Here is a 22,660-nt window from a genome sequence, read left to right on the forward strand (position 1 = left end):
CTTCTCTCTCCCACCTCATGTGTCACAGGTCATCTGCCTTCCCACTAACATTAAGCCACACTGGTCCTCCATCTGTTTCTAGGGCTACACTAAGCAGTTTCTTGTTTCAGGGCTGTGGACATGCTGGCACGTTCTGCTGAATTGCTCCTCCCTTAGCTCTGTCTGTCCAGCTCATTCTTATACTTTGTCTTAGCTTAAATATTAGTATTATACTCTCTGATCACCCCGTTAGAGATGATAGGTCCCTTCACTATGGCTCTCAAAGCTTTTTTTTGTTTTATTGATAACAGTGTTGGGGACTTGTATTTTTGTTTTTATCTTTTCACTTAGACTTTGTAATTTCTTTTACTGAGAAGAATATAGTGTCCATGAGGCCAGAGACCATGTCTACTTTTCAATCATTCAATAACTTTGTCACTTAAATATTTAATGCATGCCTATGCTGTGTCAGGCGCTATGTATGCCATTAGGCACTCACTAACTATTTGTTAAATAACAGTAACTCTTTAGAAGGGACACCCCCTTTTAAAATTTTCTATATATAAATTGAGAAGCAAGTAGTAAGAGTTCACACTCTTGAATTTATCCTAAACAGATAATATCCTCTGAATCTCAATAAGAACAAAATTTGATAGATATGCCCATTAAGTAAGTTGTACAGGCAGACCTTGGAGATATCGTGGGTTCAGTTTCAGACCACTGAAATAGAGTGAAAATCACAGTAAAGCGAGTCACATGAATGTTTTGGTTTCCCAGTGCATGTAAAAGTTATGTGTACACTATAATCTATTAAGTGTACAATAGCATCATGTCTAAAAAGACAATATACGTACCTTAAGTTAAAAAGACTACTACTAAAAGATACTAACAATCTGAGCCTTCAGCAAACTGTAATCTTTTTGCTCATGGAGGGTTTGCCTCGATGTTGATGCCGCTGGCTGATCAGGGTGGTGGCTGCTGAAGGGTGGGGTGGCCATGGCAATTTCTTCAGACAAGACAACAGTGAAGTCTGCTGCATTGATTGACTCTTCCTTTCATGAACAATTTCTCTGTAGCCTTCGATGCTGTTTGGTAGCATTTTAACCACAGTAGAACGTCTTTCAAAATTAAAGTCAATCCTCTCAAACCCTGCCTTGTTTTATCAACTAAGTTTATGTACTATTCTAAATCCTTTGTTGTCATTTCAGTAATCTTCACAGCATCTTCACCAGGAGTAGATTCCATCTCAAGAAACCACTCTCTTTGTTCATCCATAAGAAGCAACTTCTCATCCATTCAAGTTTTATCCTGAAATTGCAGCAATTCAGTCACATCTGCAAGCACCACTTTTAAATCTGTTGTCCGAGTCCAAGCTCTTACTGCTCACCACACAACAGGACAATAAATCTAGAGACAAGTTGTTGGGGCAAGGCAAGGAATAGTGACTTTATCTGGAAAGCCAGCTGATCAAGAAGATGGCGGACTAGTGTTCCAAAGAACCATCTTACCTGAGTTAGAATTCAGGCTTCTTTTATATTAAAAGGGGAGGGTCCGTTGTTAGTTGTTGTAAAATTCTTAGTGTCAGAATCCTTTGCTCTTGCAGCTGTCCCTGTAGGTCAGGTCATGATGTTCCTATAAACCTCCAACAAGACAAATGTTACTGTCTGTTCTGCAACTTTTTAATCTCTATATGAATGGAAAAGTGTTATACCTTTAAAGGTCAGAGCCTTGAGAATGGGCTATCCTGTATATTTCAGGCTATAGGCAACATTCTTAACTTGCAGCAAAAGCAATAGAGTTCAAAGTTTAAAGTAAAAGAAACAGATCTAATATGGAGTCAGATTTGTTCTTCCCTATTACAATTCTAGTTCTCTTGCTATTTCTACCATATCTTCAGTTACTTCCTTCACTGAAGTCTTGAAGGAAGTAACTGAAACCCTCAAAGTCATTCATGAGGATTAGAATCAACTTCTTCCAGACTCCTGTTAATGTTGATATTTTGACCTCTTCCCATGAATCATGAATGTTTTTAATGGCATCCAGAATGGTGAATCCCTTTCAGAAGGTTTTCAATTTACTTTTCCCAGATCCATCAGAGGAATCACTCTCTAGGGCAACTATAGCCTTATGAAATGTATTTCTTAATAAGATTTGAAAGTCGAAATTACTCCTTGATCTATGGGCTGCAGAATAGATGTTGTGCTAGCAGGCATAAAAATAACATTAATCTCACCGCTACATCAGAGCTCTTGGGAGACCAGGTGCATTGTCAGTGAGCAATAATATTTTGAAAGGAATTTAGTCTTTTTTTTCTGAGCAGTATGTCTCAACAGTGGGCTTGAAATATTGGTAAACCATGTTGTAAAGAGATGTGCCATCATCCAGATTTAGTTGTTCCATTTACAGAACACAGGCAGAGTAGATTCAGCATAATTCTTAAGGGCCGTAGGACTTTCAGAATAGTAAGCGAGCATTAGCTTCAACTTGAAGTCACCAGTTGCTTTAGTCCCTAAGGAGAGAGTCAGCCTGTCATTTGAAGCTTTGGAGCCAGGCATTGACTTTTCCTCTCCAGCTATGAAAGTCCTAGATTGCCTCTTCATCCTATAGAAGGCTGTTTCCTCTACACGGAAAACCTGTTGTTTAGTGCAACCACCTTCATTAATTATCTTAGGAGATCTCCTGGATAACTCGCTGCAGCTTCTACATCAGCACTTGCTGCTTCACCTTGCACTTTTAATGTTGTGAAGATGACTTCTTTCCTTAAACCTCGTGAACCAAGCTCTGCCAGCTTCAAACTCTTCTACAGTTTCTTTAATTCTCTCAGCCTTCATAGAATTGCAGAGAGTTAGGATCTTAACTCTGGATGAGGCTTTGGCTTAAGGGAATGTTGTGGCTGGTTTGATCTTCTATCTGGACCATTAATACTTTCTCCATGTCAGCAATAAGGCTGTTTTGCTTTCTTATCATTCTTGTGTTCATTGGAGTAGCACTTTTCATTTCCGTTGTTAACCAAGAATTCCAAGAACTGGTTGAAATAAAGAGGTGTTTATCTGGGTTTGTTAGGACTACAGCCCAGGAGACACAGATCCACAAAGTACTTGAATTGCGTTCCATCAGACTACAAAATGGGGAAAGCTTATTAAGGCAAAAAACAGGAAGGCGACATAAGTTGTTCATCAAGGATTAGGATTGGAGCTGGCAAGAAGTAAGGGTGCTTGTTAAGCCAGGATTGGTTGGGGTCCAAAAGGGGTGCAGAGTTACAAGGGGAGACCTTGAGACCATAATGTTGCAGCTGGCAGTTCTAGCAGATACTGTTTTGAGAACGGCTGGTAGTATTGATTTCAGAGAGACAGAAGTGAGCGGTGGCTGGAAGCGAGATCTTAGTTCCCTGCCCAGGAATTGAACCTGGGTAACCTGGATGAAAACCAGGAATCCTAGCTGCCAGACCACCAGGGTCCAGAGGCTAGAAGCAAAGTGGCCCTGGCTCTTACCCCCGTTTGAAAGCGAGAATGTTTCAAGGAGGCAAAAACTGTAAAAACGGGTACAAAGTTTACTATTAGAGACACAGCACAACAAGTGGGAGAGCACACAGAGAAGCAGTTTGTTTATTGAAGACTAAAGCAAGACAGAAATGCACACCTGGGGAGAAAGGGTGTGGGTGTCCTTCCTAACGAGGAGGAGCCCAGTAAAGAGGCGGCTAAATCGTTTATATAGGACAGTCCTTCCGGTCTTTGTTTACCTTTGGCCAATTATCTCACTTCTTTTCCCACACATGACCTGTTCTAGAACCCTCCCCAACATGCGTGTACATCTTTTTTCCAAGATGGGTTCCATCACAGGGGCTGTGAGAGGCTTGGCATCACCTATTATGGGGTGGTGCCCCCTCCTTTTTGACCCCCAAGGAATCAGGAGTGGTCATCTTATCTCGTTACTCCAGCAGAGCTCAGCTCCTGCCATTAACTTTGTCCCTGGAGTGTCCAGGGAGAACAGATTTTCCTCCACTTGACAAACACCAGCTGTCCAGCCCAAGGGCCCATCTATCTCCTACCTCAGTATCCTTGAGTCTGATACCGTTCAGAAAATTCAGGTTCTCACTGATGCAGGAATGTGTCTAAAACCATATCCATGATGGCCACCAGGTTCCATTTTGGATGCCTGAACAACAGTTGCTCCATTTTGAGTTTTAAATGATCTTAAATAGGTCATCACCTTTAAGAATGTTTCCTTTTCATTCACAGCTGGACGCAGGAGGCCTAGCTTTCCTCCTGTCAACGCTTCCAACATGCCCTCCTCACTCAGCTTAATCATTTCTAGCTTTTGATTTAAAGTGAGAAACATGCAACTCTTTCTTTCACTTGAACACTTAGAGACCGTCGAAGCGTTGTTAATTGGCCTAATTTCAATGTTGTTGTGTCTCAGGGAACCAGGGAACAGGAAGGCCGAGGGAGAGGGAGAGACACGGGGGAACAGCTGGTCAGTGAAGCAGTCAGAGCACACACAGCATTTCTCATGAAGTCTGCTGTCTTCTATGGGCTCAGTTCCTGGACCCCAGACGATTACAATACTGACATCAAAGATCACAGAACACCAGAACAAATACTATAATGAAAAAGTTTGAAACAGTGCAAGAATTACCAAAATGTGACACAGAGATACAAAGTGAGCAAATGCTGTGGGAAAAATGGTACCAATAGACTTGCTCAATGAGGGGTTGCCACAAACCTTCAATTTGTTAAAAAAAAAAAAAAAAAAAGCAATATCTATGAAGCGAAATAAAGAAAAATAAAACAAGGTATGTCGTATATGACAAAAAAAGAAAGAACATTTACTGACCTAATGATTTCTATATGCGGAGCACACATCACAGAACCAGAAACATCCTAGCCTGGAACCAAAATAATCTAGCCTACCACAGATGTGCTGTTAAACATTAATTTAACAAAGTGGTGAGTTGAAATTTAGTGAAATGAGACAAAGCCCATTTAAGCTCTAAATCTGGGGGATCTTCCAACCCTAACCTTTGCTTATAATCCCCCTTCCTTTTATTAGAGTTGTGTGAGTCTGATCTGACAAAGGATAACAACAGATGGGTTGAAGATGGTGTGTGTGGTCTCCGGGACTGAGATTTTTCCAGTTTTTCCATCTACTAAGGCCTTCAAAGCTCTGAAAGTGAGTCTCGGACACTCACCTAATTATTGATACTAAGCTGTTGAGAAGCTCAGGAATTCTGCAAGGCCAGACAAGGGGGAGGCTAGCCTTCACCAGAGTTTTTCTTGTGCTTTTATTCTTGTTGTTTTTGCTGTAGCTGGTCCCTTAACTGATTTAGCATAATTCAACAAGAAAGATCCAAAGATAGTCATTCAGTATCGTGAAACTGGAGTATGCTTCTACTGGGCCCATGGCCAAGCACAGGGAAGGGAATAAAAGACAGATATCAAAGTAAGGACTTTTATTATATGGCAGGCAAGCTTGGTACTAAAAACAGGCACCTATATAACTAAACTCTAGGAGTATGAGTTCTAAGAAGCCCAGGTACTGTGAAGAGGACAGGAGAATTGCTTTTTCTGTCCAGGGAAAAAGCTGTAAATGTCTGACCTCCTCTGTGAGGCTGATACCAGTTCATCTCTACCATTTCTTGTCTGTCGGGTTGTGTGATCCTGGGTCCTAATGTTGGTAGTTGGTCTACCACCTCTCCTCCCTTCTGGCGTTACCGTAATACAACTTATGCAGTAAAACTTCTATTTTAATTTGTCTAAATTCATGCATACATACATACAAACAAACAAAACTTGTCTATTTTTCCCCCTGAAAAACAACAAAGACAGAGTTTGTTTTGTCATGTGAGGGTTTTGCATTTGGCAAATTCCTGCCAGGCTGTAGGGTGTAGATGTTAAGATTTAAACTCTGGGCTCAGACTGCCTGGGTTCTAATTACTAGCAGTATGACTTTGGCAAAATACTTAAAGCTTTCTGGACCTTGATTACTTCATCTGTAAAACGTGCATCATAACAGTATCTGCTTCCTAGGGATGTGAGGATTTGACTAGTTATATTAGATACCTGAAACTATGCCTGGAACGAAGTAAGTATTTAACAAATATCTGTAATGAAAATATGGACTTTAGAGAAGTGGAGAGCAAGGAATTTAGCTGATCATCTTTACATTTCTTTGTGAAAAAGTCTTTCTAATGTAAGGTCATTAAATTTGAAATAGAAGTTCTGTACATATTCTAAAGAAGTGGAAATATGTGATTAAAATTTTAAAAACCACTGAGAGATTATTATAATTTTATTTTGTTGTGAACCTTGTTATTACTAGTAACTTTTTTCCTTATAATGAAATGAGATAGGGTAGGAAAATATATTTGGTTTCTAAATGTTGTTAGGGTAGAGAGTGTTGGTGAGTAACAATTATTAATCGTCTACTGTATTCTAAGTTGCATATAATATATTTTGGTTATTATACATCACTACTGTTATAGTCATTTAAAATGTATTCTTTTGATTATAGCCTAAAGAAAAAATTGTTATTTCTGTTACCTGGACACCGTTAAAAGGAGGCCGAGTAAGAGAGGTCGTGACATTTCTTGTAAATGATGTTCTAAAACACCAAGCTATATTACTAGGAAATGCAGAGGAGCCGAAAAAGAAAAAGGTACTAAGTTTTCATCATTCTGTAATTTACTCTAGGAAAATAATAATATGTAAAAGTTATTTGGTTAACAGTCTTGAGGTAGCATACATAGTTTTGCTTAAAGGTACTATTCAATAGTTATCAACTTAATCTGTATGTTTTGCTTATTTTTGCAGAGGAGTCTTTGGGATACCATTAATAAAAAGAAAGTATCAGCCTCTTCAGGTCATAACCAGAAGATTTCAAATATTCAAAATGTAAACAAAACATTTAATGTTTCCTCAAAATTTGACAGAGTTAGGAGCCCACTACAAGCATGTGAGAATCTGGCTACGAATGAAAGCTCCTCCCCAACAGAAAACAATTCTTTAATCCTTGAAGAAAATAAAGTACCCATATCACCTATCAGTCCCACTTTCCAAGAGTGCCATGGGGAGACCTGCTTGCCAGTTTCTGTCCATCGATCTACTACCTACACATCACTTCCTGCATCTAAAAATGGGGAACTATTAAAAGTAGAAGGTGACAACATTGTAAAAGATTTTCATTTTAATGAGACAGTCATAACTGAAACTTCCTTTGACTCCATAAATAATCTTAATGGCCAAATTGACGAGAACAGTAAACTTGCTCTTACCCCAAACTATTCTTCAACGTTGAACATCACACAAAGCCAAGGAAATTTTCTAAGTCCGGATTCCTTTGTGAATAATAGCCGTGCAGCTAATAATGAACGAGAATTAGTGATGTGTCTTTCACCAGGTATGTGTGTGAAAGGTAATTCAAGGCCTGTGATTTTGGAGTCAAAAAGTGTATGTGAAATTTATCAGACAATTTTAAGTCCAGATTCTTTCATAAATGATAATTATGGACTAAATCAGGATCTAGAATCAGAGTCAATTAATCCAATTCTATCCCCAAATCAATTTTTAAAAGATAATATGGCATACATATGTGTATCTCAGCAAACATGTAAATTGTCACCATTATCAAATGTAAATTCTCAGGCCTCACGACCTTCTCAGGATGAGAGAAAAAATGAAGTTTTACCTTGTATTCCTGAATGTCAGGGTTCAAAATCTCCAAAAGCTACTTTTGAAGAATCCAAAGCTTTAGAAATGAAGTCAAATTGTTATACTTTTAAGAAACGGAACCAGCCTAAATTTTCTGCAGTTCAGGATATTTCTAGTGACAGCCACGATAAACCTCTTAAGAGACGCCCAATACTTTCTGCCACTGTTACTAAAAGAAAGCCCACTTGTGCCAGAGAAAACCAAACGGAGGCTAATAAACCGAAGGCAAAAAGATGTCTCAGTGTTGTAGTGGGTGAGTGTGAAAAAGAAACAGATGATCACAAAGAGAAAGATGATTTTCATTCTTTTCTTCCAGCTAGAGATTTAATACTGAGTAGACCTAAGAGTTGTAAAAATGTGATAACTCCTCCCTCAAAGGTAGCTTTAGTTGCTCGTAAAAGAAAGAGTGAGGGAAACACAGAAGATGCAAATTTGAAGGTTACAGTTACAGAATGCACAGAAGTACAAGAAATCAAAAGGATCCATTATTCTCCTGTGGAGTCCAAAACATCAACTGTTAAAAACACAAAAAAAGTGATAACCTCCACCTCGAAACGAATTAGCAACAGAGAGAAATTAAAGCTGAAGAAGAAAACTGGTGAGTCTTGTTAATAAAATCTTTAATGAAAGTATACCTATGCAGGGCATATTTTCTGCTTCTTTTGGTTTAGTAAATTGCTATCGATAAGCTTGAATTTACTTGTACTTTTCATTTACCAATTTGCTTAGTGGAAGATGGAGCAAACATAGTGCAGGGCTGAATTCTGCAATCACTGTGATCTCATTCTTTTCTAAACTTTTAACGTTTTGTTCATCGTGACTTTTCTGCATTAATTTTGATTTTTAAAAAATATTGCATTAACATACTTGATGACTGAGTTTCCTGGCCCCTGCCTCAAGTGTTGTACTTTACGTGCCTCACCTGAGTCCAGGCCCTGATGGGAGGACCCAGTGAATGCCTGGCCCCATCACACCACCTGGGGGGATGCAGAGGAGGCCTTTACACCCCCCGTGCTCCGGGGACCTCATTCTACCCAGCCTTCACTCGGCCCTTATTTAGGGATGAAGACAGGGCACCTGAGCTCCTCCTTCCTTTGGGGAAAACCTCGCCGCTCCTTCCCTAGTGCCCACAGCCGTCCTACCACTGTCTGCCTTGAAAACTGTTAGGACCAATCCCATCATGACCTTTTTGTTTGTTTGTTTGTTTGTTTCTGTGGTACGCGGGCCTCTCACTGTTGCGGCCTCTCCCGTTGCGGAGCACAGGCTCCGGACGCGCAGGCTCAGCGGCCATGGCTCACGGGCCCAGCCGCTCCGCGGCACGTGGGATCTTCCCGGAGCAGGGCACGAACCCGTGTCCCCTGCATCGGCAGGCGGACTCTCAACCACTGCGCCACCAGGGAAGCCCACCCCATCATGACCTTTTAACCCCAGTTCCCTCAGATGCCAATCAAGGTCCCCACATGAAAACAAACCACACAGGTTATTGGACAGGTAATTTAAAAGAGCTCTAGGACTCCTAGGAAATATCCCACCTCTGTATTTTATCTCATTTCTCTTTGCACACCGCCTAACTCGAACCATCTTCCACTCCTTCTCCGCAGCTCTTCACAGGGTCTGTGCCCTGTGGACTCACTGCCCTTCCTTAGCACCTGTCTTTTCTGGATACTCCCTCCTGTTCCCACGCCGAGCCTGGCCCTCCCCCGAGAACACTGCTTTCATGCAACCCTCTCCAGCACTGGCTGTCTTCTCTCCTGCTCCTCTGACCTGGAGTTTCTCGGTGGGACAATGGACCGCCCGCCGTCTCATATCTGCTTCCAGACTATTGCTTCTCCTTTCTTCCGTAAAAACAAAACGAAAAGAAAGCAAACAGCAACAAACAGCTTGAAGTTCGTTTTTCATACTATCCCACCCAGAGTTCTCCTTGTTACAGTGAGAGATAACTCGAGATTTTTACATTTGGCTCACGAGAGCTTCTCCAAAACTACTACTTTACGGTGATTCTTTATGATTTCAAGATCCTTGCAGGAGAGCCTTTCAATAACCTGGCTTGTTAGTTCCAGCCTACTTGGGCCACACTGTCCTAAAGGCATCTCCCTCGCTATGATCTCAGCATTTTCTCTAGAACCCAGCTAATCCAGCTGCATTTCCCCAACCCTCGCCTCATTATATCCTCACTTTCTTACTTATTCAGCTTGGATTCCACAGTTCCTCATAATCCCCTCGTTCACCTCTCTTACGTTCATTGTACTTGTCTGGCAAATTCCAATCCCCGTCCAAGTCTGCCTGCTCTGTGCCTGAACCTTGCTGGTTGGTCTTTAAATTCATGACCACTATCCGCTGTGAAGCCCGTAGCTCCTCTTGGCTCTATCTTCCTGCTTATTGACTTTGTCGCCCCGCTACAGCCTATCTCATCCCTCCCTTTGTCTCGGGCACCTCCTTCCTCTGCTCAGGACGGATAACAGCAGTGAACATTTACTGACGGCATTCTCCGCGGCCCCAGCTGTAAGTGCTTTGCTATTACCTCCTCTCATACCTACCTACAGCAATCATACTGAGTAGATGTTGTCATGAAAACATGTTTAAGATGAGGAAATCTACGCATCCAGACGCTGAGTAATTTGCCTAAGGTCGCGGGTGGAAAGTGGTCGGGCTGGGGTACCACCTGGGCAGGAGGCTCTGGAGCTGGCGCTCTACTCCTCGCCCAACCTGCTTCCTACCTCACTGAGGGAAACTTCCGCAGCATCTACCGCCCTGCTGTGTTTTCATCCACTGCTCCCTTCCCTCCTATTACAGCCTGAAAGGTCTGCATGCCCAGTGAGGCCGGGCTCTACCGGCACCAAAAGCCCGACACCCACTACACGGACGTTGCTTTAGCAGCTGCCTTCTCTCTCCCACATCTCCAGTGTTTTACTCCCTACTGGGTCATTTCTGATTAACACACATATGTGCCATTCTTACCCCCAACTCCTAAAGGAACAAAGACTTTTTACTGACCACTTACTCGTTCAGGCACTGCTCCTTTCTTCTGCTTTCTTTTAAGCAAAACTCTTTGAAAGAACCTAGGTATTCACTTTGTGAGAGTTCACTGAGTTCTGTATACTTTCCTGGGTAAACACTGTGCTTGAATTAAAAGGTGCTTTCTAATATAAAAAAAGTCACTTTGAAGGTTGCTTATGTTAGCTGTTTCCAATTCCTCTCCTATTTGCTGAAACCACTTCAACCAGATTTTGATGACTCTACTAAAACTTTTCCAGTCGGGGTCATTATCACATCCACACTTTGAGTCCAGTGGTTATTTCTCAGTCTTCGTCTTGAACTATTAGGCAGACTGATGCTTTGAATCTCTTTCTTCTCAAAATGCTTTATCCTGCCATCCCCACTTCCTCCTGGTTCTTCTCCCGCGGCACTGGCTGCTTCTCAGGTTTCTCTGTGGAGCACTCTGTGTCTCTCCAGCCTCTCAACCTTGGAGTACACGAAGACTCGGTCACCGAACCTTTTTCATACTTTCACTCATCCCCTTAACGATCTCAGGCCATCTCACAGCTTTCATGCTATCTAAACATGGAGGCCTCACAATTTTATATCTTTGGGATGGACCTCTAATCTGTAGACCCATTTATCCAACATCTACTATTTCTACTTGACTGTGTAATGAGCATCTTTAATTTGTCCGAAACCAGCCCTTTGCTGTCCCCACTCCCGTGACACGTGTACCTGGTGTATCACTCCCAACACAGCACTTCTGTTATGACCTCCTCTCATTTCAGGCTCCAAACCTTGGGATTGTCCCTAAGTGTGTTTCTCTCCTACCCTTTCTCTATAAATGCACACAGTCTGCCTGATTCCAAATTCAGTCCATCAACAAATCCTGTCTTCTGTTCCTTCCAAGTATCAATACATTCAGAATTGGATCACTTCTCACCATTTCTGATGGCGCCGTCCGAGCCTGTCTGTGACACTGCAAGCCCCCTAACAGATCTTGCTTTCACCCTGGAGTCTATTTTAGCAACCGGGGCGATACTTTTCAAATATTTGTTAAGTGGATTCTAACATTGTCCGTTACTATGCCCCTGATGACCTTTCATCTCACTGGAAGCCAAGCCCTTACACTGATGATGCATGCACAGGGCCCTGTAAGGTCTGTGTTGCCCCAATCGCCCCCCAACCTCCGTCGTTCCTCTCTGTGCTTCTCGCTTCTGTCACCCTGGCTTCCTTGTTATCCTTGACCCTTCAACATTCTCTTCCCTCAGGGTATTTGCTGTTAATTGTCCCCTCTATATAGAATGCCTTCCTTCTCTAAGTCCCTTATATCAACCTCAAAAGGACCAGTAACTTGCCCAAGGTCACAAAAGCTCCTAAAATAGAGCCACGGTTTAAACTCAGGTCTCCCTGTCTACAACGTACATGTTCTACCACATCTTTCTAACCTACTGTGATTTGAGTAAGAGAGAGAGCAGGTAGACATGAGGTTTTTATTTTGGGCACTGACCAAGGATGACAATTTTGGAGATCCACCAGCCTCAAACTTGTGATGTGCCAGTTAGCTCGAGGCACTTGGGGTCCAGTACGTGGCTTTACCTGCTTCCTGCCTCAGAACCTTCAGTGGCCCTCTGCTGTCACCACATGACTTCCAAGCTCCTTATTCTGTCATTTAAGATGGTCTTCATGTGACCTCCCCTTATCCAGCCTGCTGTCTTATTATTCAACAACATTCTAGCCATGCTACTCTTGCCATTCCATCCAGGTATCCTCTTTTGTTGTTGTTTTTAACATCTCTCTTCATACATAATTATAATAAAAAATTGTTTCTTATTATGTGGGAGCTTTTCAGATTTGCTCTCACAACAACTTTCAAATACACAGCGCAGTCTTGTCCAGCCGCCCCAATGGACATCACACCCCCAGGACTTACTTTATAACTGGAAGTTTGTAACTTTTGACCCCCTCACCCATTTCACCACCACCCCCAGTCTCATCTCTGGCAACCACCAGTCTGTTCTCTGTATCCGTGAGTTTGTTTTTCTTTTTAAACAAGTTTCTTTTCTTTTTTTTAAAATTTTATTTATTTATTTTTGGCAGTGTTGGGTCTTCCTTTCTGCGCGAGGGCTTTCTCTAGTTGTGGCGAGCGGGGGCCACTCTTCATCGCGGTGCGCGGGCCTCTCGCTGTCACGGCCTCTCTTGTTGAGGAGCACGGGCTCCAGGCGCGCAGGCTCAGTAGTTGTGGCTCACAGGCCCAGTTGCTCCACGTCATGTGGGATCTTCCCCTGTCACGGCCTCTCTTGTTGAGGAGCACGGGCTCCAGGCGCGCAGGCTCAGTAGTTGTGGCTCACAGGCCCAGTTGCTCCACGGCATGTGGGATCTTCCCAAACCAGGGCTTGAACCCGTGTCCCCTGCATCGGCAGGCAGATTCTCAACCACTGCACCACCAGGGAAGCCCTGTGAGTTTGGTTTTTGTTTTTGTGTTTCCATCAGATGCCACATGTAAGTGAGATCATATGGTATTTGTCTTTCTCTGACTTATTTCACCTGAGGGCATCCTCAGGATCCATCCATGTTGTTGAAAATGGCAAGATTTCATTCTTTCTTATGGCTGATTAATATTTCATGGCATATGTATACAACATCGATGACCACTTAGGTTATTTTTACCTTGGCTGTTGTAAATGATGCTGCTGTGAACATGTGTCTTTCCAAGGTACTATTTTCATTTCTTCAGAAAGTACCCAGGAGTGGAAGTACTGGATCATTTGGTAGCTCTGTTTTAAATTTTTTGATAAATCTCCATAATGTTTTCCATAGTGGCTGCACCAACGAGGGTTCCCTTTTCTCCACACCCTTCCAAACTTGTTGTTTGTTGTCTTTTTAATAACAGCCATCTGACAGGTGTGAGGTGATTTGCTCAATGTGCTTTTGATTTGCCTTTCCCTGATGGTTAGTGATGTAAGCATGTTTTCATCTATCTGTTAGCCATCTGTATGTTTTCTTTGGAAAAATGTCTATTCAGCTCTTCTGTCCATTTTTTAATTAGATGGTTTGTTTTTTGCTATTGAATTGTATGGGTTCTTTATATATTTTGGATATTAACCTCTTATCAGATATATGATTTACAAATATTTTCTCCCATTCAGTAGGCTGCCTTTTCATTTGGTTGGTGATTTCCTTTGCTGTGCAGAAGCTTTTTAGTTTGATGTAGTCCCACTTGTTTATTTTTACTGTTGTTGCCTTTGCTTTTGGTGTGGGATCAAAAAAATCATTGCCAAGACTGATGTCAAGGATCTTACCCCCCTCCTATGTTTTCTTCTAAGAGTTTTATGGCTTCAGGTCTTGCATTTAAGTCTTTAATCCATTTTGAGTTATTTTTTGTGTGTATGGTATAAGGTAGTTGTCTAGTTTCATTTTTTTGCATGTGGCTGTTCAATTTTCCCATCACCATTTATTGAAGAGACTCTTCTTTCCCCATTGTATATTCTTGGCTCCTTTGTCATTAATTAATTGGCTATATGTGCATGGGTTTTTTTCTGGGCTCTATGCTGTTCCACTGATCTATGTGTCTGTTTTTTTGTGTGTGTGTGGTACGCGGGCCTCTCACTGCTGTGGCCTCTCCCGTTGCGGAGCACAGGCTCCAGACACGCAGGCTCAGCAGCCATGGCTCACGGGCCTAGCCGCTCCGCGGCATGTGGGATCTTCCTGGACTGGGGCACGAACCTGTGTCCCCTGCATTGGCAGGAGGATTCTCAACCACTGCGCCACCAGAGAAGCCCATATGTGTCTGTTTTTATGTCAATATCCTGCTGTTTTGATTACTGTAGCTTTTGAATCTAGTTTGAAATCAGGGAGCATGATGCCTCCAGCTTTTTTCTTTCTCAAGATTGCTCTGGCTATTTGGGGTCTATCGTGATGGTTCCATACAAATTTTAGGATTGTTTGTTTACATTCTGTGAAAAATGCCATTGGAATTTTGATAGGAATTGCATTGAATCTGTAGATTTCGGATAGTATAGTCATTTGAACAATGTTGATTCTTCAAATCCATGAACATAGGAATATCTTTCCATTTATTTGTGTCTTCTTCAATTTCTTTCAACAATGTCCTATAGTTTTCAGTGTACAAGCCTGTCACCTCCTTGGTTAAATTTATTCTTAGGTATTTTAGTCTTTTTGATGTAGTAAGAATCTTTCCGATAGTTTGTTATTAGTGTATAGAAATGCAGCAGACTTTTGTATATTGATTTTATGTCCTGCAACTTGATTGAATTTATTTATTAGTTCTAACAGTATTTTGGTGGTGTCTTTAGGGTTTTCTATATATAGCATCATGTCATCTGCAAACAGTGACAGTTTTTACTTCTTACTTTCCAATTTGGATGGCTTTTCTTTCTTTTTCTTGCCTAATGGTTGTGGCTAAGATTTTCAAGATTATGTTGAATAATACTAATGGGAGTGGGCCTCCTTATCTTGTTCCTGACCATGTATCCTCTTATTAACTTTCATATATGTTGTTTTGTCACTAACTCAAGTCTTTCACTGATTTCTAGTACTTTATTCCCTGGTGACTTTTTCCTCTATGTATATTCCCTTAGCAAATTTGAATGCAGCAAATGAGATATCTTGTATCTACCTGTTAACTCCATTTCTTTGCTCCCATCATTTTATTTCCTATAGAAATATTCTGACCAGATAACAAATTCTCTGAATGTAAGGAACATACCTGTTTTGACCTCCTACAAGGTGTACACTAAATGATGAATGAATGACACAGTAAATGAATGAATGAGCAAATAAACCACTGATGTGTTGACACTCGAACCTGCAGTTTGTTTGAGGTGCCCGCCTAGCTGAGCTGAGCCTCTTTGCAAGGTTTAAAGAGAATTGCACACACTGGATATCTGATTTATGAGCATGGTAACTCACTAAGGGTGTCTGCCTTCTTTCTATTCTGACAAACCCAGGAGAGCAGAAAAAGAAGTCAGTTTTTCAAGATGCATTTATTCAACCTTGATAAGGTACCTACTATGTCCTATGCATTGTTCTAGGCTCTGTGGATACAAGGAGAAAGGTATCATTCCTTTCCTCAAGTTGTTCCCAGTCCTTTGAGCTATGCACAGGGAACCACGAAAGCACAGAAGTGGGGGCACTTCACTTGACTTTACGTGACTGACAAGAAGCTGTGAGACCCGTTCAAAGAAGGTTCCCACAGAATAAAATGGTTCTAGGCGGAGGGGCCAGCTTTTGCAAGCCTTCAGAATGAGGAACTTTTCCTCATGTTTTTATTTTTAAATATGTTAAAATGCAAAGACCCTTATAACCTAATAACTATTATGTAACAATTTGGTCATACTCCTTATTTTGACAGTTGGCGTAGATTTGCAATTCTTCTAAATCAAAGCTGAGCAAACTTTTTCTCTAAAGGTCCAGATAGTCAATATTTAGGTTTTGCAGGACATATGATCTCTGTTACAGCTGCTGAGCTCTCCCATTGTGGAAGGGAAAACAGCCATGGACAATGTGTAAATGAACAGGTGTGACTATTTCGTATCATCTTCATGTGTCATGAAATATAATTGTTTGGAGGGTTTTTTTCTTTTTCAACTAGTATTTATAAATGTGAAAATTCTTCTTAGCTTGCAGACTGTACACAAGCAGCCGTGGGCTGGATTCTGCCCCGGGCCTTAGCTTTCCCTCCTCTGCCTTTATCGGCTTCTTGTTTGTGTCGGGCAGCAACGCAAACTGGTGTGAAACCTGCCTCTGAGGGAGTGAACTGCATTCAGACAGGTTATTTGTAGGGACCACCCACTATCTCCCTCATCACCGGGGTGAGGCACGGGGACCCATCGGGGCTCTCATTCTCCATCACTTGCCTAGTCAGTTGGCATTAAGCCTTGTTAGTTCTGCTGTGAAAATAACTCTTCTCTAATCTGTCTCCGCTGCTTCCGTGTTCCTTTCAGTTCTCATCATAGCTAACTTAGGCCCCTGGGATAGCTTCCTTTCGGCTTCCATCTCTAGTCCTGACCCCTTTCAGTCCATTGTCCATTCTGTCTTCTGAAATATATATGATGGTGTTACTGCCTGGACTTTAATCCTTCACCGGCCCGCCAGGTACTTCTAACTGAATAATAGTGCAGGCTCTGGAGCTATACTGTCCAGCTCTGCCACCTACTAGCATGCGTGACTTTGACCAAGTGGCTTAGTTGCTCTAAGCTCCAGTATCCTGATTCCATAAAAAGTAGAGAATAATAAAAGTGCACTTCTCATAGATGTCTGGTGGTGACTGCTCCGGGCACTTTGCAGTTCAGCGGAAGCCACCCCCCCCCCCCACCCCGTTCCCGGTGTGTCACGCCCACTGCAGGGTCAGCTCAGGGTCACTCCCGCCAGGAGGCTGTCCTGCCGTTTAGGTGACTTAGCTCTCCCTCCCCTTCTCCCATGACTCCTCATGTGTAGTTCTCCTTGAGTAGTGTATTGTGATTCTTTCTACACATCTGTACTAGACCGAGAACTTCCTGAGGGCCGGGACCACATCTTTCCATTCTGCATTCTCAGCACCTAGCACGGATTCTGCTGTATATACACACACAGTGAACTGGTTGAATCTGAACCCTAGCTTCTGTAGACACAAAATATATTGTAGTTTCTGGTCTGTAACTTCCAGACATAAGCTTTATTACCCGAGTTCATACCGTGGCACATAGTGTTTATTCAGCATTTTCTAAACAGATATGATTTTGGAGAGCCCAAATCTTAGCTTGACAACAGTTCATTCACAGAATTTATTTCATTTTTTTAATGCTATTGTTCTGTTTTCTCATATATTTTAGATTCTTTAGGACACAGAACTCCTAATTTTAAAACAAACAAAAAGACAAAACCCATTGTTCCTGTGGCACAATCTAATTTGACCTTCATAAAACCACTAAAAACAGGCAAGTGTTTAATATCTTTAAAGTCTATGAAAAACTGACATGGAATGAAGCATTACTTGCATTTCAAATGGAAATGAATTGATACTTTTTTGTCAAATAAAAGCTTTGAAGAATTGTTAAAGTGTGTATTGAAATAACAGGATATTTTTCCAGAGTTCAATGAAATTGACTCACTTTACTTGGGATTTTTTAAAAAACAGGAGGTACTGCTATACTTTTTCTCTTTTACTTTGACTACATTTTATACCCAACTATTTCTAGCAAGTAGTGAAAAAGCAAACACTGTTCAGTGTTTTAAAGGTGGTTTTGCTGGTAAAAATGGTCTTTTGCTATAGATTGTATAATAATTTAAAGGAAAATTTCTTATGCCATAACCTGATTGTATTCTTAGGTATTCCTAGACACCCAATGCCGTTTGCTGCAAAAAACATATTTTATGATGAACGCTGGAAGGAAAAGCAGGAGCAGGGCTTTACCTGGTGGCTAAATTTTATATTAACTCCTGATGACTTCACTGTAAAAACAAATATTTCTGAAGGTAAACATTTAGTTAATGTTTAAATTAAATAATACTTTTGTTTTAACAGGTAGTTTTTTAACGTGATTTTTCATTCTTTAGTTATACATGTTTATTATATTGTAGTTAATGGCATGGCTCACTAGACCGTTAACACAAATGCTCAAGATTGTGCGGGTGAGAATTTTTAGGGAATTTTGTGCTGAAAGTTCCAAACTTTACTTTTTCTTTTGCTTTCTCTTCCTGCTCCTCAGCCAGTTCGATTTCTAGCCTTTGCAGTGAATGGGTTTTATTTTAGTACAGATTCAGTCTGCACTAACAGTGAGACATGGCTGCCTAGAAATCCAGTTCAGTCTTAGCTGCATTAATAAAGTGTAATGTCCTGGTGAATCAGTTTAAGTCTTGTGTAGCCTGATCACTTTAGGAATGTTGTCTCCACCGTACCTCAGTTTAAGAAGTTTGTAGACAAGTATACAATTATGAGGGCTCTGAAAACCAGTTGATATGGGGAATTTAAAAAATATTTCCATGTTTGTTCTGGAAAAGAGAAAAACTCAAGTATAGAACAGAATGGAAACATGGTATCCTTCAAATATTTAAAGAGTTTTCTCCTGAGAGAAGGAAGCTTCACTTGGGTTGTTCTCCCATGGAAGTTATAGGGATCAGTTCTACTCAAGATAAGGAAAAACCTTTTAAAATATTTAATTTGCCAAAGCAACACCCAGGCTGACTTTAGGAAGATGCTTTCTCCATTGCTGCGGTGTTCCAGCAGACACTGGTCTGTAGGTGTCAGAGAAGTGTGTATGGGAATTTTACATTAAAAGGCCCTTTGATTAGGTGATCTCTGAGGTACTTTTCTTTATTTTCCAAAAGTAAACAAAGCATGATTTTTAGTTCTCTTTTTGAGAAAAAAATGTGCTTTATAAAAATTCAAATTGCATTTCAAAATTTAACTGATTTTAACAAATCACATTCTTTAGCAGCTTAGCATTCTAATTTATAAAGAGGGTGGAAGCAGCGAAACCAGTCAGGGAGTCTCTCCCATTAGTCTGGGTTAGAGGTGATCATGTTGGAACCTGGACAGTAGTGGTTGTGAGAAATGGTTAGACTTGGGATACAGTTTGAAGGCAGAGCCAAGAGGTCGCAATGATAGGATGGCCTAAGGTTCTGAGTGAATGGTGACACCTTTATTTTGAGGTGGGAAAGAGAAAAAGCAAGCTGGAAGGGGCGGGGGAATAGGTTCTGTCTTGGCCATCTTCAATTGCATTTATTGCTGGGTTTTAAAATGTATATAAATATTGTTTAACCAGAAACATTCTTTCTTTCCTTTTTACCCAGTAAATGCTTCCACTCTTCTTTTGGGAGTAGAGAATCAACATAAAATAAGTGTCCCGAGAGCTCCTACCAAGGATGAAGTGTCTCTCAGAGCTTACACCGCTCGCTGCAGGTTGAATAGATTACGTCGTGCTGCGTGTCGCTTATTTACTTCTGAAAAAATGGTTAAAGCTATGAAAAGGCTTGAAATTGAAATTGAAGCTAGGCGGTTAATTGTTCGAAAAGACAGACACCTCTGGAAAGATGTGGGTAAGAAGATTATAGAAATCTTGAGATTAATTGTTTAAAAACACTCTAGAAATTTTTTATTTCAGAGTCAAATATATGTACATGGTTTCACTTTGTGGCCTAAAATTTCACAAACTTAAATGTGATCATGTACGTATATTAAAGAGTGGAAGTATACTTTAACTTATTTCACATATGCGATTTTCCTTTTTGGCCACTGATTTCTCTCGATGAAATTTTATTTACTGTCTATTTGATTAGTGATCTGACCTTACTTGCTTTTCACATGTAATCCAGGAGAACGGCAGAAAGTCTTGAATTGGCTGTTGTCATATAATCCTTTGTGGCTACGAATCGGCCTAGAGGTAAGTACACCTTTCAGTTTTTGAAAAAAGAAACGTCTTTTTTATTATATACTTTTAAAAGACTCTTTAGTAAAATGATGGTTTCACTTATAAAGTCATTTGGTTAGCTTAATTGATCTTTCAGTATGAAATTTAAGGTCCCTTAATAAATGCTCATTAGGTTAATAGACCCCATCATTATATTTTATTGCCATTTTGTTATATAGCAATTTTCCTGTTGGTTTCTTAATATATACAATATATAATTTGGTCCCAGATGTAATAACAAGTATAGTTAGCTCCTCTCTGAGCATTTACCAATGACAATACCAGGGTGTTGTAACTACATTTCCTAGTTTAAATCTCTATAAAACCCAGTGAGGTATGTATTATTATTTCAACTTCACTGACAAAACAGAAGCTCAGATGTTAAGTGACTCGCTGAATGCCAATGACTGGTCGGGACTGGAATCTACACCAGTCTGATGCCTTTGGAACCATTTTGATGGAACACCTCTCATGAAAACGTCATCGGAATTTGAGTTTTTCACATGGTGCATGGTTCAGTAATATTTAGAATGTTAAAACTAACTGAATTAGAAAGCCACTAGGAGTTGACTCTTAAAAATATTCTTTTATTACAATCCTCAGTGTTTCCATTTCCTTTCGTCTTTTACTGGTGTACTCATATTTTGTTTAGGCTTTTTACTTTTGTCATGTGGGATATCTCATTCTTGCTTCAATTACTGCTAGGCTTTTGAATAAAAAAATCTTTGGTACTGAAAGGAATCTTTACAATAATCTGGCTATTTATCAAGGAATTGGGGCAATGAATAAGAAGCCTACTGTGGTCACTCAGCTCGACAGTGTCCTTGCTAAGCCTTCTCACTTTAATTCTTATTTCAGTTGATTTGAAATTCAATTCAATTTCTTATTTCTTTCAGTGAAAGATTAATTAGAAAATTACGTATCAACTCGCAGTGCTTTCACATGTCAAATAGTTCCAGAACCTCAATTAAAGTAGAACCTGTCTATTTGGGGCAAAGCTTTCTTGTGGCAGAGGTAAAACGTAAGAGAGTTCGGGGGAAGCATGCAATGCCTTTTAAAACTTCTGCTTTGGGCTTCCCTGGTGGCGCAGTGGTTGAGAGTCCGCCTGCCGATGCAGGGGACACGGGTTCGCGCCCCGGTCCGGGAAGACCCCACGTGCCGCGGAGCGGCTGGGCCCGTGAGCCGTGGCCGCTGAGCCTGCGCGTCCGGAGCCTGTGCTCCGCAACGGGAGAGGCCACGGCAGTGAGAGGCCCGCGTACCGCAAAAAAAAAATAATAATAATAATAAAAAGTAAAACTTCTGCTTACATACGGGAGAGGCCACAGCAGTGAGAGGCCCGCGTAACGCAAAAAAAAAAATAATAATAATAAAAAGTAAAACTTCTGCTCACATACGGTGTGCATCACTACCAACCATATTTCTGGCCAAAGTGCATTATCTGTCCAGACACAAATGAGGCCGAAATATTTGCTCTCTCACAAGAGACACAGCAAGTCTATGCCATTTGTTGGGAATAGGACCTTTTAAAGGGAAGGGGGGGATGAATAATTGTGGACAAAACATTCTACCTTACGCCACACCTTAGGGTTCTGCTAGTGGGCGTGACCTTTGAGGATCTTAAAAAAGCATCACAGGCCAAAAAAAAAAAAAGTAGATAAAGATAAAATTTCTGTATTTTGGCAGATATTAATACTTTTCCATGCTTTTGTCTAGTTTTGTCAACGTAAGGTTATAAAATATAATTTGATATATTTTTAGTTTTTTCTAACTGCTTTAAAAATCGTGAATAATAATCATATTGATGTTAAATTAATGACATATTTTAATCATTGATTATATACAGATCTGAACGTCCCAGATGGTTTAAAACCATGGTTTACAGATGGTTTTCCATTTGTTAACTATTAGAAAGTTTAGAATTATTTACGTGTCTGTTGTACCTGCATGATATACTCTGTGGGACGGTTATAATTAAATTTGAACAACAGGCCAACATTTGATAGTTCTTAAAGGAAAAAATTAAGATGTAAATATTACTTGTCACGTGATTTTTAAGAATTTGTCTTAGTCATGAGCTTTCGTCTCTCAGTGAGAGGCCCGCGTACCGCAAAAAAAAAATAATAATAATAATAAAAAGTAAAACTTCTGCTTACATACGGTGTGCATCACTACCAACCATATTTCTGGCCAAAGTGCATTATCTGTCCAGACACAAATGAGGCCGAAATATTTGCTCTCTCACAAGAGACACAGCAAGTCTATGCCATTTGTTGGGAATAGGACCTTTTAAAGGGAAGGGGGGGATGAATAATTGTGGACAAAACATTCTACCTTACGCCACACCTTAGGGTTCTGCTAGTGGGCGTGACCTTTGAGGATCTTAAAAAAGCATCACAGGCCAAAAAAAAAAAAAGTAGATAAAGATAAAATTTCTGTATTTTGGCAGATATTAATACTTTTCCATGCTTTTGTCTAGTTTTGTCAACGTAAGGTTATAAAATATAATTTGATATATTTTTAGTTTTTTCTAACTGCTTTAAAAATCGTGAATAATAATCATATTGATGTTAAATTAATGACATATTT

General features: G+C 40.6%; 1 protein-coding gene across 1 annotated transcript in view; it reads left to right on the top strand.

Moving 5' to 3' along the window:
- ASPM (assembly factor for spindle microtubules) overlaps nucleotides 1-22,660 on the top strand; it is a 72,582-nt gene that overhangs the window by 5,103 nt on the left and 44,819 nt on the right. Inside the window, exons 2-7 of the mRNA XM_024130691.2 lie at nucleotides 6,490-6,633; nucleotides 6,789-8,283; nucleotides 17,498-17,602; nucleotides 17,994-18,140; nucleotides 19,458-19,703; nucleotides 19,980-20,047. Of these exons, the coding sequence (XP_023986459.1) occupies nucleotides 6,490-6,633; nucleotides 6,789-8,283; nucleotides 17,498-17,602; nucleotides 17,994-18,140; nucleotides 19,458-19,703; nucleotides 19,980-20,047 (2,205 nt within the window). The remainder of the gene's footprint in view (nucleotides 1-6,489; nucleotides 6,634-6,788; nucleotides 8,284-17,497; nucleotides 17,603-17,993; nucleotides 18,141-19,457; nucleotides 19,704-19,979; nucleotides 20,048-22,660) is intronic.

Source organism: Physeter macrocephalus, chromosome 4 (genome assembly GCF_002837175.3).
Source record: "Physeter macrocephalus isolate SW-GA chromosome 4, ASM283717v5, whole genome shotgun sequence".
NCBI classification, from domain to species: Eukaryota; Metazoa; Chordata; class Mammalia; order Artiodactyla; family Physeteridae; genus Physeter; species Physeter macrocephalus.